The 22,004-nt window shown below is 39.9% G+C and overlaps 1 protein-coding gene across 1 annotated transcript in view; it reads right to left on the bottom strand.

Moving 5' to 3' along the window:
- Positions 1–19,262, bottom strand: part of slc25a19 (solute carrier family 25 member 19) — a 28,368-nt gene extending 9,106 nt beyond the window's left edge. The window contains exons 1-4 of the mRNA XM_061885074.1: positions 19,104–19,262; positions 11,029–11,189; positions 10,799–10,954; positions 7,799–7,969 (exon numbers count right to left, since the gene is read on the bottom strand). Of these exons, the coding sequence (XP_061741058.1) occupies positions 7,799–7,969; positions 10,799–10,954; positions 11,029–11,160 (459 nt within the window). The 5' untranslated portion in view covers positions 11,161–11,189; positions 19,104–19,262. The remainder of the gene's footprint in view (positions 1–7,798; positions 7,970–10,798; positions 10,955–11,028; positions 11,190–19,103) is intronic.
- Positions 19,263–22,004: the final 2,742 nt, after the last annotated feature.

Raw genomic sequence — 22,004 nt, 5'->3', positions numbered from 1 at the left:
CATTGTGGATTGAACTTTCACAGTATCATGTTAGACCCGCTCGACATCCATTGCTTTCCTCCTCTCCAAGGTTCTCATAGTCATCATTGTCACCGACGTCCCACTGGGTCATTATTGTCACCGACGTCCCACTGGGTGTGAGTTTTCCTTGCCCTTATGTGGGCCTACCGAGGATGTCGTAGTGGTTTGTGCAGCCCTTTGAGACACTAGTGATTTAGGGCTATATAAGTAAACATTGATTGATTGATTGATTGAAAAGTGGTAAAAGAATGGCAAAATCAGGCTAGAATTAAGGTTTTAAAATGGCCTTTGCAAAATCCTGACTTAACTTGTGGACAATGCTGAAGAAACAAGTCCATGTCAGAAAACCAACACATTTAGCTAAACTGCACCAATTTTGTCCAACAGAGTGGTCAAAATTCAAGCAGAAGCTTGTGGATGGCTACCAAAAGCGCCTTATTGCAGTGAAACTTGCCAAGGGACATGTAAGCAAATATTAACATTGCTGTATGTATACTTTTGACCCAGCAGATTTGCTCACATTTTCAGTAGACCCATAATAAATTTATAAAAGAACCAAACTTCATGAATTATTTTTTTGTGATCAACAAGTGCTCCAATCAGTCTATCACAAAAAAAATGAGAGTTGTAGAAATGATTGTAAACTCAAGACAGCCATGACATTATGTTCTTTACAAGTGTATGTCAACTTTTGACCACGACTGTATATAGCGCTTTTTCTCTAGTGACTCAAAGCGCTTTACATAGTGAAACCCATGATCTGAGTTAAATTTAAACCAGTGTGGGTGGCCCCGGGAGCAGGTGGGTGAAGTGTCTTGCCCAAGGACACAACAGCTGGGACTGGGATGGCGGAAGCGGGGATCGAACCCGGACCCCTCAAGTTGCTCTACCAACAGAGCCCCGCCGCCCAATTAATTGCAAAGTGTGTCTCGTTCAATTCTTTGTTCCTGATTAAGTCTTAATGCGTGCGTTGTTATAATTATAGTCCTACATGTAAAGTATTAGTTTATAATATATTTTTCCTCATATTATATTCTCTCAGAAATTTACATTTTAATCCAGTGAGTTACAATTTTTGGGGGGGATTTTTTTCTCTTAAAAATGTTCACATAAAACTTTGTTGTCTCAAAAATACATAATTACCTTATTGCAGGGGTAGGGAACCTATGGCTCTGGAGCCAGATGTGGCTTTTTTGATGACTGCATCTGGCTCTCAGATAAATCTTAGCTGACATTGCTTAACACGATAAGTAATGAATAATTCCGCTGGTAATCATTACAGTGTTAAAAATAACGTTAAAAATATAAAACATTCTCGTGCATTTTAATCCATCCATCCGTTTTACACCGCACCTGTTGAAGAAGTCTCATTAATGGTAAGGACTATTTTATTTATTATTGGTTGGCTTTGGAATAACAATGTTATTTATTAAAAAGAATAAGAGACATATTATACTCTAAAAATGTTTCTTACTTAAAAATGTACGCATCCAGTTGTATTCCGTGTTGAAAGATATTATATGGCTCTCACATAAAATGATGAATCCAATCTTATATTTTCATGTAATTATAGCATTTTTATTATATGAATATTTTGACTTCAGCATCTTAAAATGCCAACTTTTCCTGTAAAATAACTACGTAATTTGTGTTCATGTATTATTATTTGGATCATATTTTTTTTATCACATTTTTCTATAGGATTTGAAATCAAATCTAGTAATTAGGACGTTATTCTGGTAATATTGCCACTTTATATAAAATTAAGACTACAGTAATTAATTGTCTATTGCTGTTAATTGATTCCGTAGCGTGGGGAATTAATTTTCGCAAATTTAAACCTTAATTATAAATCAAATATTTCTATAGTAAGATTATTAAAATAAAAAAAATAAAAAACTGTTTAAGATCTTCTAAATATGATGTTTAACAATATGAGAGCCATCAAGAGATGAAATAGACAGTCAAAAATGGTAAACATAATAATAATACATATACTGTACTGAAATTGGGCTTCACGGTGGGAGAGGGGTTAGTGCGTCTGCCTCACAATACGAAGGTCCTGCAGTCCTGGGTTCAAATCCAGGCTCGGGATCTTTCTGTGTGGAGTTTGCATGTTCTCCCCGTGAATGCGTGGGTTCCCTCCGGGTACTCCGGCTTCCTCCCACTTCCAAAGACATACACCTGGGGATAGGTTGATTGGCAACACTAAATTGGCCCTAGTGTGTGAATGTGAGTGTGAATGTTGTCTATCTGTGTTGGCCCTGCGATGAGGTGGCGACTTGTCTAGGGTGTACCCCGCCTTCCGCCCGATTGTAGCTGAGATAGGCGCCAGCGCCCCCCCCGCAACCCCGAATGGGAATAAGCGGTAGAAAATGGATGGATGTACTGAAATTTGGGGCCATGGTCTCATCTTATGGCCAATAATACAATAGTATCCATGTCTTTAGTTCATTTGGTCATCTACATACATGAAAATTTTACATTTAGGCTAAAAAATACATCGAATGTTTTTAAAAAGAAAACAAATCTGCAAAAGAGTGAAGTCGCAATAATGTAATACAGCTTTAATCAAATTTTTGTTCTTTCTTTTTTATGATTTTATTTCATTTTTTTCTTAAAATTAAATCTGATATTAGAACAACATTTTTATTTCAATAAATTTTATACATATATAAATAAATGGGTTGTACTTGTATAGCGCTTTTCTACCTTCAAGGTACTCAAAGCGCTTTGACACTACTTCCACATTTACCCATTCACACACACATTCACACACTGATGGAGGGAGCTGCCATGCAAGGCGCCAACCAGCACCCATCAGGAGCAAGGGTGAAGTGTCTTGCTCAGGACACAACGGACGTGACGAAGTTGGTACTAGGTGGGATTTGAACCAGGGACCCTCAGGTTGCGCACGGCCACTCTACCATTGCGCCACGCCGTCCCATATATATATATATATATATATATATATATATATATATATATATATATATATATATATATATATATATATATATATATATATATATATATATATATATATATATATATATATATATATATATATATATATATATATATATATATATATTATATATATATATATATATATATATATATATATATATATATATATATATATATATATATATATATATATATATATATATATATATATATATATATATCAGCAGATGGAGTTTTTGAAGCCCTTTATGACATTTATGATTAAAGGCCTATACAAATAAAATTTGATAGATTTTAATCCAAAACGTGTAAAATATTAAAGTACTTCAAATTGGAACTCATAACTGCAACTTTGTTGTTGTAATATGAGGACTGCCATTAAATTATTGCTTTTTACTTGATATATGATATTTTTACATTTTGAAATATATGCACTACATGCAACTATATAATGTTCTATAATTTATTTCTGTATTCTGTCTTTGTTATACAGTGGCGAGCCGTGCGTTTCCCACCTAGGCCTTCAGTGACGTCCCACTTCAATGATTACCTCTCAAAATACCATCATTTATGTCACCACATGACCATTGCTGGAGAAATACTATACAGAAACACATTTACGCACTACTGGGCACTGAATCACATCAACAGTGTACAAAACGGGTTATTTTTTGGCGCATTTAAAAACCAAATAAAACGCATCAGCAATTAAAGCATATCTTAGATTAGATAGATTAGATAGTACTTTATTTATTCCGTCAGGAGAGTTCCTTCAGGAAAATTACAATTTTCAGCACAATCCCCTTCAAGATCAGACAAACATTAAAGGGAGACAGAACAGGATCGCTCACGGGTCTGCCGGCTTCCAGCGCCCCTTACAAAAAAAGATGAGATACAGGTAAACAAGGGGGGGAGAAAAAAATAGAAGATTAAAATAAAATAAAAAAATCGGTCTTAGCCTGGGCCCTGGAGAGGGGGTGCAGACTGAGGCCAAGGGAAAAAAACAACAACTCATAGCCATAGTACACACCCCTCTTACATGTGTGTAAGAGGGAAACATCAAACATCAAAGAACACATAGGACATTAAAGACATTAAAGCAGCAGATACAACCAGACACTTCTTATGTGCTGCTGTCAAAATAAAAATTGCAAAAAACATTAAAAGTGAAAACATTTTATATTTGAACTCACAATTTATAGCACCTATTCGATGCGGTGTAAGCCAGTAGTGCCCATCGTCGTCTGCTTATTTGAGTGGAAATGGCGAGCATTTCATTGCCAGAACAGCTGAGCCAGCTTCCGGTGTTGGCCCACATGGTCTCACAAGATGTAGTGTCTCTTTAAATATCCTTCTTGAAAATGGCCTTGCAAATATATGTCTGCCACTTTATCAACGTTTTGTTTTCCTTTTCTGATACCCCAGTCTGGCTACAGCACAACAATTCCTGCTAAATTGAAACTTGTGAATGCATACTCACTTTGGAGTGACAAGTGAGTATCCAATCACAGTCTCGTTAACATCAGGCTGCTTAGATAGGCTACTGTCAACAACTTGTGATCTGATTGGCTATCGCAAATGTCGATCAACTGCATGTGTTCTCAAATTCATCCGCTAACAGTCCCGATGAGTATCTAATGACAGGACGTGTAAATGTCACGTTCAACGTGAGACCAGCTAAAAGGCCTTACTGACAACAACTCCTGATCTGATTAGCTATCGCAACTGTCTATCAACTGTATGTGCCCGTTCACTAACAGTGCACGGACAGCATGGTAACATAAGCCAGCTGAATTCTGATTGGATACAAACTAAAACTAAAAACAACAGCACTGGAAGGAGCATAATAAGAAATGAAGAGTATATGAATACTTTTAGATATTTAGTTATATAGTTTCAACTTTTTTCCCATATAATTACAACAACCCTTACAATACTTCGACTTCTTGTCATCCATCCATCTTTTACATCTCGGGGTTAAGCGGGGGGTCGCTGGAGCCTATCCCAGCTGCATTCGGGCGGAAGGCGGCGTACACCCTGGACAAGTTGCCACCTCATCGCAGGGTCAACACAGATAGACAACATTCACACTTACATTCACACACTAGGGACCATTTAGTGTTGCCAATCAACCCATCCCCAGGTGCTTGTATTTGGAGGTGGGAGGGGCCTATCCCCAGGTGCATGTCTTTGGAAATGGGAGGAAGCCGGAGTACCCGGAGGGAACAAACGCAGTCACTGGGAAAACATGCAAACTCCACACAGAAGGATCCAGAGTGCAGGATCGAACCCAGGACCTTTGTATTGTGAGCCAGACGCACTAACCCCTCTTCCACCAGGCTGCCCCAGGCAACTATATAATGTTTTATAATTTATTTCTGTACCCTGGCTTGTGTTATATAGTTTCAACTTTTTTCCCACATAATTACAACATCACATACAATATTTCGACTTCTTGTCATCCATCCATCTTTTACAGCTTTTCCTTTTCTGGGTTTAGCGGGGGGGGGCTGGGTACACCCTGGACAAGTCGCCACCTCATAGCAGGGCCAACACAGATAGACAGACAACATTCACACTCACATTCACACCCTAAGGCAGTGGTTCTTAACCTTGTTGGAGGTACCGAACCCCATTAGTTTTTTATGCGCATTCACCCAACCCTTCTAAGTGAAAAATAAAATGTTTTTTTTTTTTTAATTCAAGACAAAGTTATGTGTTTTTGGTAAAACTTTAGTATGGAGAACATATTATAAGTAACAAAGACTTAATTTAGAGGTATTTGGACACTAGGGGAACACATTCTAAGTAACAAAGACTTAATTTGGAGTTATTTGGTTAGGGTTAGGGTTATAATGAGGCCATGCTGAATTAGGCTTTAATAAGTACTTAAAGGGGAACATTATCACAATTTCAAAACAATAAAAATCAGTTCCCAGTGGCTTGTTGTATTTTTTGAAGTTTTTTTCAAATGTTACCGGTCCCGGAATATCCCTAAATAAAGCTTCAAAGTGCCTTATTTTCGGCTCTCTGCGAAGACACTGGCCATTTCCCTGTGACGTCACACAGTGCTGCCAATGTAAACAAACAATGGCGAATACCACAGCAAGATATAGTGACATTAGCTCGGATTCAAACTCGGATTTCAGCGACTTAAGCGATTCAACAGATTACGCATGTATTGAAACAGATGGTTGGAGTATGAAAGTATTGAAGAAGAAACTGAAGCTATTGAGCGAATAGCTATTGAGGCTATTCATAGCCATAGCATGGCCGAATAGCTGCGTTAGCATCGCCGGTAAAATGTGCGGACCAAATGATCAGGACTTTCGCATCTTTTGACACTGGAGCAACTTAAATCCGTCGATTGGTAAGTGTTTGTTTCGCATTAAATGTGGGTGGAAGGAAACGTAATATAGTTGCAAATGCATCTACAGGTTATCCATACATCTCTGTGCCATGTCTGCTTTAGCACCGCCGGTAAATAGCATGTTAGCATCGATTAGCTGGCAGTCAACATCAACAAAACTCACCTTTGTGATTTCGTTGACTATCGTTGCAAATGCATCTGTAGGTTATCCATACATCTCTGTGCCATGTCTGCTTTAGCACCGCCGGTAAATAGCATGTTAGCATCGATTAGCTGGCAGTCAACATCAACAAAACTCACCTTTGTGATTTCGCTGACTATCGTTGCAAATGCATCTGCAGGTTATCCATACATCTCTGTGCCATGTCTGCCTTAGCATCGCCGGTCAAATGTGGAGACACTCTGGTACATTCAATGGGGGTCTGGCGGCAGACACTTTGGCATCTTCGGGCCAGTGGTGCAACTTGAATCCCTCCCTGTTAGTGTTGTTACACCCTCCGACAACACACCGACGAGGCATGATGTCTCCAAGGTTCCAAAAAATAGTCAAAAAAACAGAAAATAACAGAGCTGAGACCCGGTGTTTGTAATGTGTTGAAAATGAAAATGGCGGCTGTATTACCCCGGCAACGTCACATTCTGACGTCATCGCCTCCAGCGCGATAAACAGAAAGGCGTTTTATTCGCCAAAATTCACCCATTTAGAGTTCGGAAATCGGTTAAAAAAATAGATGGTCCTTTTTCTGCACCATCAAGGTATATATTGACGCTTACATAGGTCTGGTGATAATGTTCCCCTTTAATAATGACTATTTAAGAGCCAATATGTTACTAATTTGCATGTTAATAAGCAACAATAATTAATGGCGAATATGTTCCCCGTACTCAAGTGTTACCATGTTTTATTACTGGTGCACAAAATGAACCGTGCATGAACATCACCTTGTTCAAAGAACTAAACCGACCCTAAACTCACACTAGACTGCATAAACTCACAACAAAATCGGTGTGACTTCTGCTGTTGCCGTATCCGTAATTCACCGATAGGGATACGTTTTTATTGAGACGATGAGTCGGGTGTGTTTTGACCTCTGCCGACTCACCAAACCCCTAGGGTTTGATCGAACCCAGGTTAAGAACCACTGCACTAGGGCCAATTTAGTGTTGCCAATCAACCTATCCCCAGGTGCATGTCTTTGGAAGCGGGAGGAAGCCGGAGTACCCGGAGGGAACCCACGCAGTCACGGGGAGGACATGCAAACTCCACACAGAAAGATCCCGAGCCCGGGATTGAACCCTGACTACTCAGGACCTTCGTATTGTGAGGCGCACGCACTAACCCCTCTGCCGCCGTGAAGCCAAGCACACCATGTCGTAGCTTTATTGTTTCACTACACCTTGGTTCCGCAGCTTTAGTGATGTGCGACAGCTTCCCACCTTGGGTTCGCCCTGAGCTGCGAAGCGTGTGCGCAGGGTGTCCAGAGGCTGACACACCACGGTAGCCGAGCAGGCGGCCAAGCCTCCGCACATGAAGTGCACTCCGGACGTCCGGCTGTCAAAGGGCGTCATGTCATGGACCACCCTTGTCAGACACTCAAAGCTGGCAAACTGCAAAGTACACAGACAGACACATCGACTCATTTTAGAATTGTGACACATTTAAAAAAAAATCTTAAGATTAACCATATTTTTCCGGACTATTAGGCGCACTTAAAATCCTTTTTCTCCCCTCAAAACCTTATAACCCGGTGTGCCTTTTGTAAGGAATGCGTTTGGTTGAGCTTACTCACCTCAAAGCTATTTTATTTGGTAGTGAAGTGATGTGAATTATATCTATATAGCGCTTTTCTCTAGATAGATTAGATTAGATTAGATTAGATAGTACTTTATTTATTCCGTCAGGAGAGTTCCTTCAGGAAAATTAAAATTTTCAGCACAATCCCAGGATCGCTGACGGGTCTGCCGGCTTCCAGCGCCCCTTACAAAAAAGATGAGATACAGGTAAACAAGGAGGGGGAATAGAAGATTAAAACAAAATAAAAAAAAATAAAAAATCGGTCTTAGCCTGGGCCCTGGAGAGGGGGTGCAGACTGAGACCAAGGGAAAAAACAACAACTCATAGCCATGGTACACATCCCTCTTCCATGTGTGTAAGAGGGAAACATCAAACATCAAAGAACACAGAGGACATTAAAGACATTAAAGCAGCAGATACAACCAGATACTTCTACATACTAGCTATGAATAAAAAGTAAAAGAAACATATGCACTGTGGTGGCCTCTGCGGTGTTCCACGCCATCGTCCGCTGGGGTGGAGGGAGCATGGCCAGAGACAGGAGCAGACCCAACAAAGCAACCAAGACAGCCGACTCCATTTTCGGCCTGTGTCCAGTCCGCATGGATGAGCGAGGATACGTCCAAGGTGACTGAGGTGTCCGACACCTGCTCACCCAGCCAAGACACCGCGAAGCCTCTCCGTCCCAGCGCTCAGTGCTAGCTCCGCATCCCTGTCCCCTCATCCGCACCTCCGCCAGTCCCTCCATACTCCGCAGTCCTGTCCCCTCATCCGCATCTCCTCCAGTCCCTCCAAACAGACTCCGGTGTAGCAGACACCCTGCAGCTGGTCTCCATGGCCAAAAGGCTCCCGGGAGGCAGATCCAGAAGTCCACAAAAAAAGCACCACAGAGGTCACGAAAGTGCCACCCCTTGTCACACAGTCCCAAAGGGTCCCGGACCAAAAGGCAAAAAAATATAATAAGACATGAAAACAAGAGGGAAACACAAAAGGATGACACAAGAGCACAGAGCTCCTGCCTACAGCAGCCACTACAGCAGCGCCATCTTGGAAAAAAAGTGACTCTAGTGACTCAAAGCACTTTTACATAGTGAAACCCAATATCTAAGTTACATTTAAACCAGTGTGGGTGGCACTGGGGGCAGGTGGGTAAAGTCTCTTGCCTACTAGGATGGCGGAAGCGGGAATTGAACCCGGAACCCTCAAGATGCTGGCACGGCCACTCTACCACCCGAGTTATACCGCCCTACATGGTATACATGGTGTAATGATAAGTGTGACCAGTAGATGGCAGTAGCACATAAGAAATAGGTGTAGACAGAACCGATGGCAGTCACACATAAGAGATATGTGTAGACTGCAATATGACTCAAGCTGTAGAAATGGATGGATAAACCACACCAACATTTTATATGTTCCATTGAAAATATAGAACATTACGCATGCAATATGTCTATAGTCTATATCACCTGTTCAAGAAGTCGCTATAATGGTAAAGAAGTATTTTATTTATTATTGGTTAGCTGCAGAATAACAATGTTATCAAAAATAATAAGGGACTTATTATATTTGATAACATTGTTAAAACAATAATAGGGGATTATTATACTGTGATGAGGTGGCGACTTGTCTAGGGTGTACGCCGCCTTCCGCACGAATGCAGCTGAGATAGGCTCCAGCAATACTTGGACCCCAAAAGGGACAAGCAGTAGAAAATGGATGGATGGATGGACTTATTATAGGGACGGCGTGGCGCAGTGGGAGAGTGGCCGTGCGCAACCCGAGGGTCCCTGGTTCAAATCCCACCTAGTACCAACCTCGTCACGTCCGTTGTGTCCTGAGCAAGACACTTCACCCTTGCTCCTGATGGGTGCTGGTTGGCGCCTTGCATGGCAGCTCCCTCCATCAGTGTGTGAATGTGTGTGTGAATGGGTAAATGTGGAAGTAGTGTCAAAGCGCTTTGAGTACCTTGAAGGTAGAAAAGCACTATTCAAGTACAACCCATTTATCATTTATTATACTCTAAAAATGTTGGCTTAATTATTAAAAATGCACACATTGAGTTGTATTAAGTGTTAAAAAAAAGTGTGCTAGTTTTTGTTCATAGCCAGGTTTGTTCTCCGCCTTGTGCACGCCTTTTCTTTGTACCCTTTTGTTTGTTCTTGTTTTAGTGTTAAATTAAATCATGTTTTCCCGCACAATGCCTGCCACCGTCTCTGCATCTTGGGGTTCGTCACCAACTCAACCTGACAGAATAATCCAGCCATGACGGGAGGGGAAGGCATCTTAAAATAGTGTCTGGCTGATTGACACCAGGTGTGGTCAGGTGCCAATCAGCCACAGCACTCAAGGAAACTGACAAAATAAGAGCGCTGACAGGAAACAAAGACAAACGCAGAGGAAAAACTAAAACATGTCCAAACTGTCAGGGACAAGCCTGACAATTTTGACCATAGAACCACCAATACATGTTATGTAGACCACAAGGAAGTCTTTTACATTGAGAAAAAAAAAATTATAATGACACCTTTAATGCACCCTATAATCCGGTGCGCCTTGTAGATGAAAAAAAATATTCATTCATCGGCAGTGCGCCTTATAATCCGGGTGCGCTTTATGGTCCGGAAAATACGGTACTGTACCTGGACTGCTCCGTAGCAAATCGAAAGAAGCTGTGCGGGGACGTGGCCCTTCCAGAAAGCTGAGAGGCCTTCCTCCGCGTGAATGCAACGCGAGGCCTGAAATAATCCGCTGTACTTTCCTGTTAGCCCGGCAGTGGACAGACTCTCGATCTGCAGCTGCACAGCAAGGCAACACATGAACACTAATGTGGCGTACCTCCAATCGAAAGCAGCTATTTTCTTATTATTACCTGAAATCGTATCTTGATGACATCGAGGGGGTTGATGAGGGCCCGGGTGACCATCCCGGCTGCTGAGCCAGCCAGGGCTGCTTCCTCTGCAGTGAGGGGCGCCCCCTGTGCCCTGGGGTCATAGCCCACCATGTCTATAAAGCCTCTGGCACCTGTTAAAACTGGGAAATTATAATAAATCGTTAAAATTTTGCTTTTTGGCCACAATACCAAGCATTATTTTTAGAGGAAAAAAGGTGAGGCCTTTAATCCCAGGAACACCAACCCTACCGTCAAACATGGTGGTGGTAGTATTATGCTCTGGGCCTGTTTTCTGCATTGTCCTGTTCCAACAGGACAATGACCCCAAACACATGTCAAAATCGGTAAAGGAATGGCTAAATCCGGCTAGAATTTAAGTTTTAGAATGGCCATTTACTTTCTGTAAAGCACCAGTTCCCTTGGCAACAAATCAGGCCCAGAGCATAATACTGCCACCACCATGCTTGACAGTCGGCATGGTGTTCCTGGGATTAAAGGCCTCACCTTTTCTCCTCCAAACATATTGCTGGGTATTGTGGTCAAACAGCTCAATTTTTGTTTCATCTGACGTCACATGGACAAAGATAAGACCTCCTGGAGGAAAGTTCTGTGGTCAGATGAAACAAAAATAGAGCTGTTTGGCCACAATATCAAGCATTTTTTTTTTTTAGGACAAAAGGTGAGGCCTTAAATCCCAGGAACACCACACCTACTGTCAAGCATGGTGGTGGTAGTATTATGCTCTAAACCTGTTTTGCTGCCAATGGAACTGCTGCTTTACAGAGAGTAAATGGCCGTTCTAAAACCTTAATACTCGCCTGATTTAGCCATTCCTTTACCACTTTTGACATGTGTTTGGGGTCATTGTCCTGTTGGAACACCCAACTGCGCCCAAGACCCAACCTCAGGGCTGATAATTTTAGGTTGTCCTGAAGAATTTGGCGGTAAGTACCAGTTCCATTGGCAGCAAAACAGGCCCAGAGCATAATACTGCCACCACCATGCTTGACAGTCGGCATGGTGTTCCTGGGATTAAAGGCCTCACCTTTTCTCCTCCAAACATATTGCTGGGTATTGTGGCCTAACAGCTCAATTTTTGTTTCATCTGACATCACATGGACAAAGATAAGACCTCCTGGAGGAAAGTTCTGTGGTCAGATGAAACAAAAATAGAGCTGTTTGGCCACAATACCAAGCATTTTTTTTTAGGACAAAAGGTGAGGCCTTAAATCGCAGGAACACCATATCTACCGTCAAGCATGGTGGTGGTAGTATTATGCTCTAAACCTGTTTTGCTGCCAATGGAACTGCTGCTTTACAGAGAGTAAATGGCCATTCTAAAACTTAAATTCTAGCCTGATTTAGCCATTCCTTTACCGATTTTGACATGTGTTTGGGGTCATTGTCCTGTTGGAACACCCAACTGCACCCAAGACCCAACCTCCGGGCTGATGATTTTAGGTTGTCCTGAAGAATTTGGCGGTAAGTACCAGTTCCATTGGCAGCAAAACAGGCCCAGAGCATAATACTTCCACCACCATGCTTGATAGTAGGCCTGGTGTTCCTGGGATTAAAGGCCTCACCTTTTCTCCTCCAAACATATTGCTGGGTATTGTGGCCTAACAGCTCAATTTTTGTTTCATCTGACATCACATGGACAAAGATAAGACCTTCTGGAGGAAAGTTCTGTGGTCAGATGAAACAAAAATAGAGCTGTTTGGCCACAATACCAAGCATTTTTTTTTGGGGACAAAAGGTGAGGCCTTAAATCCCAGGAACACCACATCTACCGTCAAGCATAGTGGTGGTAGTATTATGCTCTAAACCTGTTTTGGTGCCAATGGAACCGGTGCTTTACAGAGAGTAAATGGTCATTCTAAAACCTTAATACTCGCCTGATTTAGCCATTCCTTTACCACTTTTGACATGTGTTAGGGGTCATTGTCCTGTTGGAACACCCAACTGCACCCAAGACCCAACCTCCGGGATGATGATTTTAGGTTGTCCTAAAGAATTTGGAGGTAATCCTCCTTTTTCATGGTCCCATTTACTCTCTGTAAAGCACCAGTTCCATTGGCAGCAAAACAGGCCCAGAGCATAATACTACCACCACCATGCTTGACGGTAGGCCTGGTGTTCCTGGGATTAAAGGCCTCACCTTTTCTCCTCCAAACATATTGCTGGGTATTGTGGTCAAACAGCTCAATTTTTGTTTCATCTGACGTCACATGGACAAAGATAAGACCTCCTGGAGGAAAGTTCTGTGGTCAGATGAAAGGAAAATTGAGCTGTTTGGCCACAATACCAAGCATTATTTTTTGAGGAGAAAAGGTGAGGCCTTTAATCCCAGGTACACCAGACCTACCGTCAATCATGGTGGTGGTAGTATTATGTTCTGGGCCTGTTTTGCTGCCAATGGAACTGGTGCTTTACAGAGAGTAAATGGCTATTCTAAAACCTTAATTCTAGCCTGATTTAGCCATTTGTTTACCACTTTTAACGTGTGTTGGGGGTCATTGTCCTGTTGGAACACCCAACTGTGCCCGAGGCCCAACCTCTTGTCCTGAAGAATTTGGAGGTAGTCCTCCTTTTTCATGGTCCCATTTACTCTCTGTAAAGCACGAGTTCCATTGGCAGCAAAACAGGCCCAGAGCATAATACTACCACCACCATGCTTGACGGTCGGCATGGTGTTCCTGAGATTAAAGACCTCACCTTTTTTTCTCCAAACATATTGCTGGGTATTGTGGTCAAACAGCTGAATTTGTGTTTCATCTGACATCACATGAACAATATAAGGAAGGGATAGTAGTTCTTTTAGAGTTGGGACACGATGGACAGATTCCGGCCAGAGAATCCTTTAATCATCTTTATTGCTGAAAGGTAGATGTGTATGTGTGTGTGTTTGGGTGTGTGTGTGTGGTATTTAGTCGTCAACTAGCTGCCACCATTGATCGAAACCGGCTATTGTGACAAATATGTGCTTTAAAGGGGAAACGACGTCACAGATTGATCTATTTAACTTAAAGGCACAGGAACATTACAGAACTGGTTAACGGCACACAATAGTTAAAGTACAGTTAAAGTTAAAGTACCAATGATAGTCACAAACACACTAGGTGTGGCGAAATTATTCTCTGCATTTGACCCATCACCCTTGATCACCCCCAGGGAGGTGAGGGAATCATTTTTGGTGATTTAACCCCCAATTCCAACCCTTAATGCTGAGTGCCAAGCAGGGAGGTACTGGGTCCCATTTTTATAGTCATTGGTATGACTCGCCCAGGGTTTGAATTTACAACATAACCATCTCAGGGCGGACACTCTAACCACTAGGCCACTGTGTAGGTAAGAGTAGGTAATAGGCTTCCGTACAGGTCTAAGTGAGACCTACATAGAGGTATTTGTTTCATGTCTGTCCGACATTCCTACTGGAAGTTACAAGCAGTTGTGTCTGTTTTCTCTTCCTAGGAGCAGTTTTTTCTGTGTTTTAATAAAAAATTGCGCTAGAGCACTTTTTTTAATTTTCGGGTTTAGTTTTTTCATTAGATCGCAATTTTTGCCAGTACTGATATGTGTGCTGAGTTTGGTGAGTTTTGAAGCATTTTAAGGGACGGCGTGGCGCAGTGGGAGAGTGGCCGTGCGCAACCCGAGGGTCACTGGTTCAAATCCCACCTAGAACCAATCTCGTCACGTCCGTTGTGTCCTGAGCAAGACACTTCACCCTTGCTCCTGATGGGTGCTGGTTGGCGCCTTGCATGGCAGCTCCCTCCATCAGTGTGTGAATGTGTGTGTGAATGGGTAAATGTGGAAGTAGTGTCAAAGCGCTTTGAGTACCTTGAAGGTAGAAAAGCGCTATACAAGTACAACCCATTTATCATTTATTTATTTTATTTAAGGGGGTCAAATTACAGCTCAAAGAGGCAAAAATAGCATTTTTGGCGAAAATTTTGTTTTGAAAGAGTTTTTGCAAAATTTCTGTTGATTTTTGCTATAGAAGTTTACAATTGGAAATGTAGGCCTAAGTCAGACCAACATAGAGGTTTTTGTTTCATGTCTCTACGACAATCCTAACGGAAGTTACAAGCAGTCTGTTTTGTTTTTTTTTTCCTAGGGGGCGCTAGTGCGCAATTTTCATTTTTGGGGTTTGGTTGCTTAATATGTTGGGAAGGTTTGCTATACCGATGTGTGTGTCAAATTTGGTGAGTTTTGAAGCATGTTAAGGGGGGCAAATTACAGCGCATAGGTGCGGAATAATAATAATAATAATAATAAAACCTTACAGTTTCAATAGGGTCCTTGGCCCATTGCAAAGGACTCCTGTGGAGTCCTTTGCAATGGGCCTGGCGGACCCTAATCATATATAACATATATTATATATACTGTATATTAGAAGAATAATATAGATATACTCTACATATATTCTACATTTAAGTGCAGTCAAGGAACATATGCAATATAGTCTGATGGCTGTCGGTATGAAAGACCTCCTGTGTCGTTCCGTGTTACATTTTTGGAGTCTGAGCCTTCCACTGAACGTGCTCTTTCTCTCCTTAAGGTCCAAGTGTAGTAGTTGGGAGGTGTTTTGCTAGACTTCTTCTCTCTGACACCACCGCCAGAGAGTCCGGCTCCACTCCCACCACGTTACTGGCCTTCTCTACCAACTTGTCCAGTCTGTTTGTGTCCATCACTCTCAGCCCGCTGCCCCAGCAAGCCACGGCGTACAAGAAGGCGCTCGCCACCACCGACTCGTAGAACATCTTCAATATCTTCGTACAGACGTTGAAGGATCCTAGCCCCCTGAGGCCTTGTAGAGGGCCTCAGCGTGTTTTGACCCATTCAGCTTGTTGTCAATGTGTACTCCCAGGTATTTATAATCCTCAACCAAAGGTAAGGCCTTTAATCCTAGGAACATCATTCCTACCGTCAAGCATGGTGGTGGTAGTATTATACTCTGGGCCTGTTTTCCCACCAATGAAACTGGTGCTTTACAGAGAGTAAGTTGGACAAAGACAAAGGAGGATTACCTCCAGAAGGTCTTATCTTTGTCCATGTGATGTCAGATGAAAAGATTCAAGCAGAAGCTTGTGGATGGCTACCAAAAACACCTTATTGCAGTGAAACTTGCCGAATATTAACATTGCTGTATGTATACTTTTGACCCAGCGTATTTGCTCACATTTTCAGTAGACCCATAATAAACTTCATGAATGTTTTTTGGTGACCAACAAGTATGTGCTCCAATCACTCTATCACAAAAAAAATAAGAGTTGTAGAAATGATTGGAAACTCAAGACAGCCATGACATTATGTTCTTCACTTTTGACCTCGACTTTACATAATGAATGATACTGCAGGTCAATATATATTAAGGGTCACCAACGCAGTGCCCGCGGGCACCAGGTAGCCCGTAAGGACCAGAAGAGTCGCCCGCTGGCCTGTTCTAAAAATAGCTCAAATAGCAGCACTTACCAGTGAGCTGCCTCTATTTTTTTAATTTTATTTATTTACTAGCAAGCTGGTCTCGCTTTGCTTGACATTTTTAATTCTAAGAGAGACAAAACTCAAATAGATTTTGAAAATCCAAGAAAATATTTTAAAGACTTGGTCTTCACTTGGTTAAATAAATTCATTTATTTTTTTACTTTGCTTCTTATAACTTTCAGAAAGACAATTTTAGAGACAAAATACAACCTTAAAATTATTTTAGGATTTTTGAACACATATACCATTTTTGCCTTTTAAATTCCTTCCTCTTCTTTCCTGACAATTTAAATCAATGTTCAAGTATTTTTTTTTAGTTTTATTATTGTAAAGAATAATAAATACATTTTAATTTAATTCTTCATTTTAGCTTCTGTTTTTTCGACAATGAATATTTGTGAAATATTTCTTCAAACTTATCATGATTAAAATAAAAATACAAAATCCTGGCAAATCTAGAAAATCTGTAGAATCAAATTTAAATCTTATTTCAAAGTGTTTTGAATTTGTTTTTAAAATTTTGTCCTGGAAAATCTAGACGAAATAATGATTTGTCCTCGTTAAAAATATACCTTGATCCAATTAGTTGTATATTCTAACAGAGTGCAGATTGGATTTTAACCTATTTAAAACATGTCATCAAAATTGTCAATTTAATCTTAATCAGGAAAAATTATTAATGATGTTCCATAAATTATTTTTTTTAATTTTTCATGAAGTTTTGAAAGAGTTTCTTTTTCCCTTCATTTTTTTCGGTTGAATTTTGAATTTTAAAGAGTCGAAAACTATGTTTCAAAATTTTATTTTCATTTTTTTCCTGTATTCTCCTCTTTTAAACCGTTCAATTGAGTGTTTTTTTCATCATTTATTTTCTACAAAAAAACCTTCCGTAAAAGAAAAAAAGATGTACGACGGAATGACAGACAGAAATACCCATTTATATATATATATATATATATATATATATATATATATATATTAGGGCTGGGCAACGATTAAACATTTTAATCGAAGTTAATCGCACTATTTCTCTGATTAATCGCAATTAACTGCATTGTATACGCAAAGCCCAATAATGAATTCAAAAGTAGTGTGTAGTGCACCTTTATTGGAATATTCTCCCACATGAACAAAAGCGCCAAAACATTTGTTGTGCAAACACAATTTAAATCAGTCCTTGTTAAACAGTAGCAGTTAAATAGCATATTTTATGAAAATCAACTCAAAAAATGTAAATACAAACATTTAAGCTTATTGCCACTGCCAGGGTATTTAAGTTATCCTGTTTGTTATGGAAAATAAATATAATCTACATACAAATCTCTGAGCCACAATCATAACATCTGAACAGGCAATTTCTGAGGTAACAGCAGAAAAAAATTTTTTGATCAGGGATCTTATGTTTAAAAAACCTATATTATAGGTAGTGGGCTGTTTTAGGGAATTTTTGATCCAATTATCCGTAGTAGCAATATTAATAATGTTGTGTTTATTCTGCGTAGTGCACTTAAAATAATTATGACCATATCTAGGAATTGATATGATGGGAATTTTCCGATTGTTTGCTTGGTGCTTTGATAAACTGAACGCATCATATACATGGTACTATATTGTGATGTTATGAGCCAGGGAATAAAAGAACTACCCTACCCAGCATGCAACAGGAGTGACGTGCATGCGCGGTAGCCCGGTATAGGTTGTGTCGCCATGACGGCATCTTGTATGTTGTGATATGCACGCTCTGAAAGTAAACGTTAAGAACTCAGCCAACACTCCTGGTCTGCATTATTCATAAATAGACAGACAACACATATACTCCGCTGCTTCACAGGCCGCTGGATGTAGCCGGCAAAGTATTCCTATGCTAGCTAGCCGGTCTAGCAAGCACGCCTCATTCAGTCCAAAACGGCCCGATCTATCCACATCCAGAATTGTCTGGCGGTCGTAAGTGATACCGGAGTGACCACGCTGTAAGCCAGCCATGAAATTTGCAAAATTGTCCGATATTTTTGCCAAATGTTCCATCTTTACCAAGAGCCCCTCTAAGCCAAAGCACGTCCGGGCGTCGTCATCTTGCTAAGAAAAAGCGTTAACAAAATAAAAGCATGTAAACAACATACGCAAATGTGCGATAAAATAATTGTCGGCGTTAATAGATTGATGAGTTAACGCGTAATTAACGCATTAATTTGCCCACCCCTAATATATATATATATATATATTAAAGGTAAATTGAGCAAATTGGCTATTTCTGGCAATTTATTGAAGTGTGTATCAAACTGGTAGCCCTTCGCATGAATCAGTACCCAAGAAGTAGCTCTTGGTTTCAAAAAGGTTGGTGACTCCTGATATATAGCATCTTAATGTTGTTAATAAGAAAATGCAGATGAAAGTTCCCATTCTACAAATGTGTCAAAGTAAATTAGAGAGTATTTTCCTGAGAAAGAATGTAATTATAAAGTCATTCATTAGTGCTGTCATGTGCTCAACTATCATGTAAACAAACCCTAGAGGGCACGTTGTAGGACTAAGCTCACAACAGCTCGCTAAAGACGAAGGAGGCGACTTACCTAAATGTATCGTCCTTTTTTTAAATACTTATTCAAACCTTTACATAAAATTTTAACGTAAAATCCTCCATAACAAAGTAAATTATCCGGCATTTAGCGATGCATCCGCTTCCGGGTGCCGCCGCTGTCTACTTCTTCTCCCAGCGCAGTGGAGGAATGATTACAACGGCACAATACCGCCACTGGAGGGTGGACGTGGTCATTACATCAAGTATTGTATAGTCCAGGGCAGTGGTTCTCAACCTTTTTTCATAGATGTACCCCCTGTGAGCATTTTTTTAATTCTAGTACCCCCTAATCAGAGCAAAGCATTTTTTGGTTGAGAAAAAAAAAGAGATAAAGAAGTAAAATAAAGCACTATGTCATCAGTTTCTGATTTATTCAATTGTATAACAGTGCAAAATATTGCTCATTTGTAGTGGTCTTTCTTGAACTATTTGGGGGGAAAAAAGACATAAAAATAACTAAAAAGTTGTTGAAAATAAACAAATGATTTAATTATAAAATTAGAAGTAATCATCAACTTAAAGTGTCCTCTTTGGGGATTGTAATAGAGATCCAGTCAGGCTTGTCCCTGACAATTTGGCTATGTTTTAGTTTTTCCTCCTGCGATGGGGTGGCGACTTGTCCAGGGTGTACCCGGCCTTCCGCCCGATTGTAGCTGAGATAGGCGCCAGCGCCCCCCGTGACCCCCAAAGGGAATAAGCGGTAGAAAATGGATGGATGGATAGTTTTTCCTCTGCATTTGTCTTTGTTTCCTGTCAGCTCTTTTATTTAGTCTTTATTTCCTGCTTGTTTCTCTGAGTGCTGTGTCCCCTCAGCTGTGGCTAATTGGCACCTGAACACACCTGGTGTTAATCAGCCAGGTGTGATTTAGACTTGTTTTGTCCTCCACTCTGTGCTGGATTATTGTCATTATGACTTGTCGTTGTCTCATGCCGTGGACTGCTTTCTGTCTTTTAGTTCCTGTTTGCTGGTTCTTGTTCCCTGTTTCCAATTTGTCCGTTCCTGGTTCCTGGTTTTGTTTTTTTTCTTTGTATTTTGGACATTAAAACATGTTTTCCTTTACAATGCCTGCCCACCATCTCTGCATCTTGGGGTTCGTCAACAACTCGGCCTGACAGATCCATCTGGATTCATTCTAAACATTTCTTCACAAAAAATAAATCTTTAACATCAATATTTATGGAACATGTCCACAAAAAAATCTAGCTGTCAACACTGAATATTGCATTGTTATATTTTTTTTTTCACATTTTATGAACTTATGTGCATATTTTGTTGATATTCAATAAATATATTTATAAAAGATTTTTCAATTATGGCTATTTTTAGAATATTTTTTTAAAAATCTCACATACCTCTTTGCATACCTTCAAGTACCCCCATTTGAGAACCACTGGTCCAGGGTGTACCCCGCCTTCCGCCCGAATGCAGCTGAGATAGACTCCAGCGACCCCAAAAGGGACAAGCGGTAGGAAATAGATGGATGAATGGAGTTTGAGTGTATTTGGAACATGCAAGCATACAATATGATACGTCACAAATTCCAGTTTCTCCATTTAACATGTTCGAAAAAGAGTAGGAAGAAGCAGAGCTTATTTAATATAACCCCTTTTCGTTTACGTAGCAGTCGCTAAAACTTTTGTTTTCTTCCTGTTCTCAATGTATTTGAGTTTGAGTTTATTTGGAACACGCAAGCATACAACATGGAACATTACAATTTCCAGTTTTTCTTTTCAGCGTGTTTGAAAAGGAGTAGGAAGAAGCAGAGCTTATTTAATCCTACCCTATTTCTTTTTTGCATAACAGTTGCTAAAACAGTTGCTAAATCCAAGCCGTTTTCTTTTACATAACAGTTGCTAAAACTTTGTATTGTACTTTTATTGTATTCACAATATACTCCACAAGTAATGACAATCCAGATAAACTAATAATTGCTGAAGTCAGTTATATTTCATATAGTGAGATGTGTATTATTATCTAAAAATGTAATGGATGGATGAAATAAATTCAGAATGTTTCTTGTGGTTCTTCTTTTTCATTTATTTTTCATAACATGGTCAATACTGCTTAGTTTCTCTAGTTATATTCTTATTTTACTGTTATATTTTTATTCTCATCGTTGCTTTTTATTATTATTGTAATAATTTTCGATTTTGTTTCCATTTATACCCCAATTATTTACTTTTTAGTGTTTAAATTCAATCTCAATTCTGTACACTGCTGCTGAAATTTTAATTTTCCTAAGGGAACTCTCCTGAAGGAATCAATAAAGTACTATCTATCGATCTATGTATACATATATATATACATATATACATATATATATATATATATATATATATATATATATATATATATATATATATCCCATCCATTTTCTACCGCTTATTCCCTTTTGGGGTTGCGGGGGGCGCTGGCGCCTATCTCAGCTACAATCGGGCGGAAGGCGGGTTACACCCTGGACAAGTCGCCACCTAATCGCATATATATATATATATATATGGATCATATTAGTTCATTGTTTGATGTCTTTGTTTAATCCATTCCATAATTTAATTCCATATACTGAAGGTCTTAAGTGTTGTACATGCGTACAAATGTTTTTTAAATTTCATTTTTCTCTAAGAATATACTTCTCTTCTTTTGTTGAGAAGAATTGTTGTATATTCTTGGGTAGCAGATTGTAGTTTGCTTTGTGTATCATTTTAGCTGTTTGCAAATTCAGTATTTTTGATTCAATGAATAAAGGGTTTGAATGTTCTGTATATCCAATATTATGTATTATTCTAACTGATATTTTTTTTGTAACAAAGTAAATGAATGAAGTGTACTTTTGTAGTTATTTCCCCATATTTCTGCACAATAACTCAGATATGGTAACACAAGCGAGCAGTA

The sequence above is a fragment of the Nerophis ophidion genome, linkage group LG23, assembly GCF_033978795.1.
Source record: "Nerophis ophidion isolate RoL-2023_Sa linkage group LG23, RoL_Noph_v1.0, whole genome shotgun sequence".
Classification (NCBI taxonomy): domain Eukaryota; kingdom Metazoa; phylum Chordata; class Actinopteri; order Syngnathiformes; family Syngnathidae; genus Nerophis; species Nerophis ophidion.
Note: the sequence above shows the minus strand (reverse complement) of the source record. Positions and strands in the feature narration are given on the sequence as shown.